This window comes from Myotis davidii, unplaced genomic scaffold, assembly GCF_000327345.1.
Source record: "Myotis davidii unplaced genomic scaffold, ASM32734v1 scaffold235, whole genome shotgun sequence".
Lineage (NCBI taxonomy): Eukaryota > Metazoa > Chordata > Mammalia > Chiroptera > Vespertilionidae > Myotis > Myotis davidii.
The window spans coordinates 3,893,526-3,897,737 of NW_006287462.1; the positions used below are offsets into that span (position 1 = coordinate 3,893,526).

A 4,212-nucleotide genomic window follows, 5' to 3' on the forward strand; every position below is an offset into this window, starting at 1 on the left:
TATATTTTTGCCTGGCTGGTATAGCTCAGTGACTGAGTGTTGACCTATGAACCAGGAGGTTATGGTTTGGTTCCTGGTCAGGGCATATGCCCAGGTTGTTGGCTTGATCCCCAGTGTGGGGTGTGTAGGAGACAGTCAATCAAATGATTCTCTTTCATCATTGATGTTTCTATCTCTCTCCCTCCCTCAATGATATAAATTTTAAAAAAGGAAAAAAAGAATTATATTTTCCTATGTTAAAATTTCACATATAGATATATATAGAAGACATTTCCATGTAAATTAATTATATTATAAACCCTGTGTTTTTTCCATTTAACTTCTCTACATACTTAGAATGCTATAGTACACTCAAAATTTTCATCATTAGTGCTAATTTAGCACTATTATTTTGTACCAAAGTATTTCCTAAAGGCTATTTTTATGATATAGTGCTTTAGGAAAAATTAAAAGATAAATCAAGTTGTGAAACAAAAACAAATGGGGAAAAAAATTACCTTGACCGATTTCCTGTTGAAGGGTTTAGCTCTGAATTGACATTAATGTTGCTTCCAGTCTCAGCTCCAGTGCTCCTAACATATGGTTTCCTTCCCGTTGCTGATAAAGGCTTGTTTACGGCACCTAGTACTCCAGTAGGTTTTGGCTAAAATGAAATATACATGTTATTTTATAACTTACTGAAAAGAATACATACACATTTAGGCACATGTAAGAAATACTGTTTAGCTTAAGCCAAGGAATTATTGTTATTTTATAGTCTATCCTAAATTTCTTAGAAAAGACAATTCTATGAAGCTACATTTATTTGAATATATTAATTACAAATCAAGTATTACCTGTACTTAATAATTAGGCAATATTTAATTATTTCTTATTGCTCAATTGAAATAAAAGTGCCCCAAAAACACAGTGAATATAATAAATAAGACATAATAAAATGTATTACAAATAAACTATTGAGGGTATATAGTAATAGTTCAGATAGTGTTAATTGAAAATTAAATATTTACATTTGCTCTTTTAGGGGTCATATTACTTTTATATAATATAAACTGTCTAACTCATTAATACTTTGAAATTATTTCTTCTCTTTATCTTACACATCTAAATTTATTATACTACTTTTCAGGAAAATCTGCTTTGTGGATTCTAAACTTTAGAATCAGGACTGATGAGAACACATGATCATAATTCTAAAGTGTTGTTCATGGCAATAAAAGCTCCAGAGTTCAGCTGGTGTGTCTCAGTGGTTGAGCACGGACGCATGAACCAAGAGGTCCCTGGTTTGATTCCCAGTCAGGGCACATGCCTGGGGGTTTCGGGCTTGATTCCCCAGAAAGGGAGGAGGTGATGGCAGAAGGAAGCTGATCGATGTGTCTCTCTCATCAGTTTCTCTCTCTCTCCCTTGATCTCTAAAATCAATAAATTATTAAAATAAATAAATAAATAAAAGCCCAAGAGAACAAATGCTTTAGATGATACAATCCACAACATGATCCCTAAGAATCAAAAAACTATAAAATCTGGGGGACAGTTAATGGTTATATCTCAGAGTATCAGAAGTGATATATACATGAAATAAAGATCCCCAAATTATCTAGTACATAATACCTTTCCTGTTAACAGAAGCACTCTCGTCTCTTCTGAAATATAACTCTTGTCATTACAGAAATCCTATTAAAAAAAATCAAAGTGAACATGTGTATTTTCATTACATTTGTGTTTACATATCAATTAATCAAATAAAGCATATTTAATGCACCATGCCATAAGTCTAGCTTTAAAATTAAATCCATGGCACATAAGACTTAGGCAAATGTCAGAGATAAATTACTTAAATCATATTTAAAATGAAACGCTTGCATTTTTTCATATTTTGATTTTGTCCAAATCAAAAAGGTAAATACACCATCAAAATATAATTAAGTGAATTAAAAAAAATGTGGACACTGAAAATACTTTCCTGAAAATTGTATCTAGAGCTCAAATTTGATACTTCCATGCTTTTCTGTTAAATATCCTGGGAACAGCACACAAATAATCCACAGTGGTATCAAAGAAGCAAATGCTTTACTACAATCAAGAGGTTCATTAAAGTCACATTTTCTTTTATTATGTTTACCTTCATACTAGTGTTACAGGAAAGAGCAGCGAGCTTATATGTGCCCATAAAGAAATCACTTTTGTTCTACGCAAAGCGGTATCTTTTTTCTTTTATTCTTGCACAAAGGCTTTATGTAGCTATATTACATGTTACAAAGCCTAGGCACGAAAGTTCATTTATTTTATTCATGAAGATATGCTATCGCCTCACTAGCACTGTCTCAATATGCCTAGTTTTCCAGTGTTTCAATGATACCAGATTAAAAGCAACATATCAGAAAAGGAAACGAGGAAAGTTGTTCACTGAAAACAGAAAAAAACCAAGTTATTATTATGAAGGAAAAAAAAAACACCAACTCTCAAATATCAAATTAAAAAAACTATTAAAATTATGTGTAGTGACAAAACAATTTAACTGTTGAGAACAGGATCACTACTGAATGAAGATTCTATTTGGGTACTATTCCAGTCATGACAGTTCTGGGTCAACAATAAAGTAAATTTAAATTCAAGAGGTCACTTAAGAATATTTGTAAAGATGAGTAAATTCAATTAAAGGGCAAAGCACTTTATAATCCTTATTATTCCAATAAAACAGGCACAATAAATGCCAAATACTAAATCATTAAAGAAAATCTGATTAAAATGTTTGTCAAAGTATGGCATTCAAAGTAGGAAGCTTCATTTCCTAGAATGTTCTTCTGTAAAATACTGTGTGTGAGGTTGGGGGAGGGGGAAGATATTACTCTGAAGTCTATCTTCAGGTTTAAAAATGTGTAAAAAAATTTTTAAGTGCTGTGTTTTTTCCAATTATAAAGCACAGGAAAATTAAACAAACTTCAAAATACCACCTTAAAGTAGGAAATAAAGGATTAAAAGAGTTTTTAAGAATGTTAGCACTAAATCATTATTAAAGGATATAGTCAAAAGAAAAATATTCCCTACTCAATATTCTTTCTCTCCTTGATATGACTAATAAAAATATATTTAAAAAAAAATTAGCTAGAGAAATGTAAAGGAGATTGAGTTAGCTGGAAAACTTATTCACACGAAAAACTTAATTTGCTGATAGTAGAATAAATGTACTATGCATTGCCCTTGGTTTGGCTCAGTGGATAAGAGCGTCATCCTGCAGACTGAGGGGTCCCAGGCTAGATTCTGCTCAAGGGCACATGACTAGGAAAAACCAAGATGGTGGCATAGGTAAACACCGGAGATTGCTGTTTAGCACAACCACTTCAAAAATACAACTAAAAGACGGAACGGACCTCATCCAGAACCACAGGAAGGTTGGCTGAGTGGAAATTCTACAACTAGAAGGAAAGAGAAAAGCACACTGAGACTCAGAGGAGGTGTGGTGTCCAAATCAAAAAGGTAAATACACCATCAAAATATAATTTGGTTGTCTTTTTCTTTTTTCTTTCTTTTTTTTTTTATATTTTATTGATTTTTTACAGAGAGGAAGGGAGAGAGATAGAAAGTTAGAAACATCGATGAGAGAGAGACATCGATCAGCTGCCTCCTGCACATCCCCCACTGGGGATGTGCCCGCAACCCAGGCACATGCCCCCGACCGGAATCGAACCTGGGACCCTTCAGTCCGCAGGCCGACGCTCCATCCACTGAGCCAAACCGGTTTCGGCTGGTTGTCTTTTTCAATCGGGAATGAGTCTCAAGCTCTGAGCTCCAGTTCTCGGCGAGTCTCTGGGGACCCAGACTCATACGGGAGAAACTGGACTGTCTGGCATCGGTTGGAACTCGAGGGCAGCTTTCTCTCGGGGTGCTTGCAGCAATTGCCAGGACACTGAGAAGCAGGGACTCTGAGGGCAGGACTGAGAGCAGCCATAACTGCTCACACCACCCTGTTGATTCCCTGAGACCCCACCCTGCCCAAGCCATGGAGGCTTTTGCATATGAAAGGCCTGGCCCTTTGCAATCTGATAATTGCCTAACAAACTGAAGCTGGCCCAAGGCCACAGGGCAACTTGCACTGAGTCACAGCTGGCTCCTGCTGGATAGCCTCAGGCAGAGACTAGATTAGCACTTCCTTAGAGATACAGGAGCCAGTGTGCCCGGTGGTCAGCGTGGGACCATCCAGCTTGGAGCTCC

At 35.8% G+C, this 4,212-nt stretch overlaps 1 protein-coding gene across 3 annotated transcripts in view; it reads right to left on the minus strand.

Annotated features, from left to right (window-relative positions):
• Positions 1–4,212, minus strand: part of PDS5A (PDS5 cohesin associated factor A) — a 104,456-nt gene that overhangs the window by 12,033 nt on the left and 88,211 nt on the right. For 2 of the 3 annotated variants that reach the window (XM_015561016.1, XM_006759299.2), the window contains exons 28-29: positions 1,612–1,674; positions 498–643 (exon numbers count right to left, since the gene is read on the minus strand). In XM_015561016.1, the coding sequence (XP_015416502.1) occupies positions 498–643; positions 1,612–1,674 (209 nt within the window). Of the gene's footprint in view, positions 1–497; positions 644–1,611; positions 1,675–4,212 lie in introns of those variants that run through there. The other variant, XM_015561017.1, reaches the window with a different exon arrangement.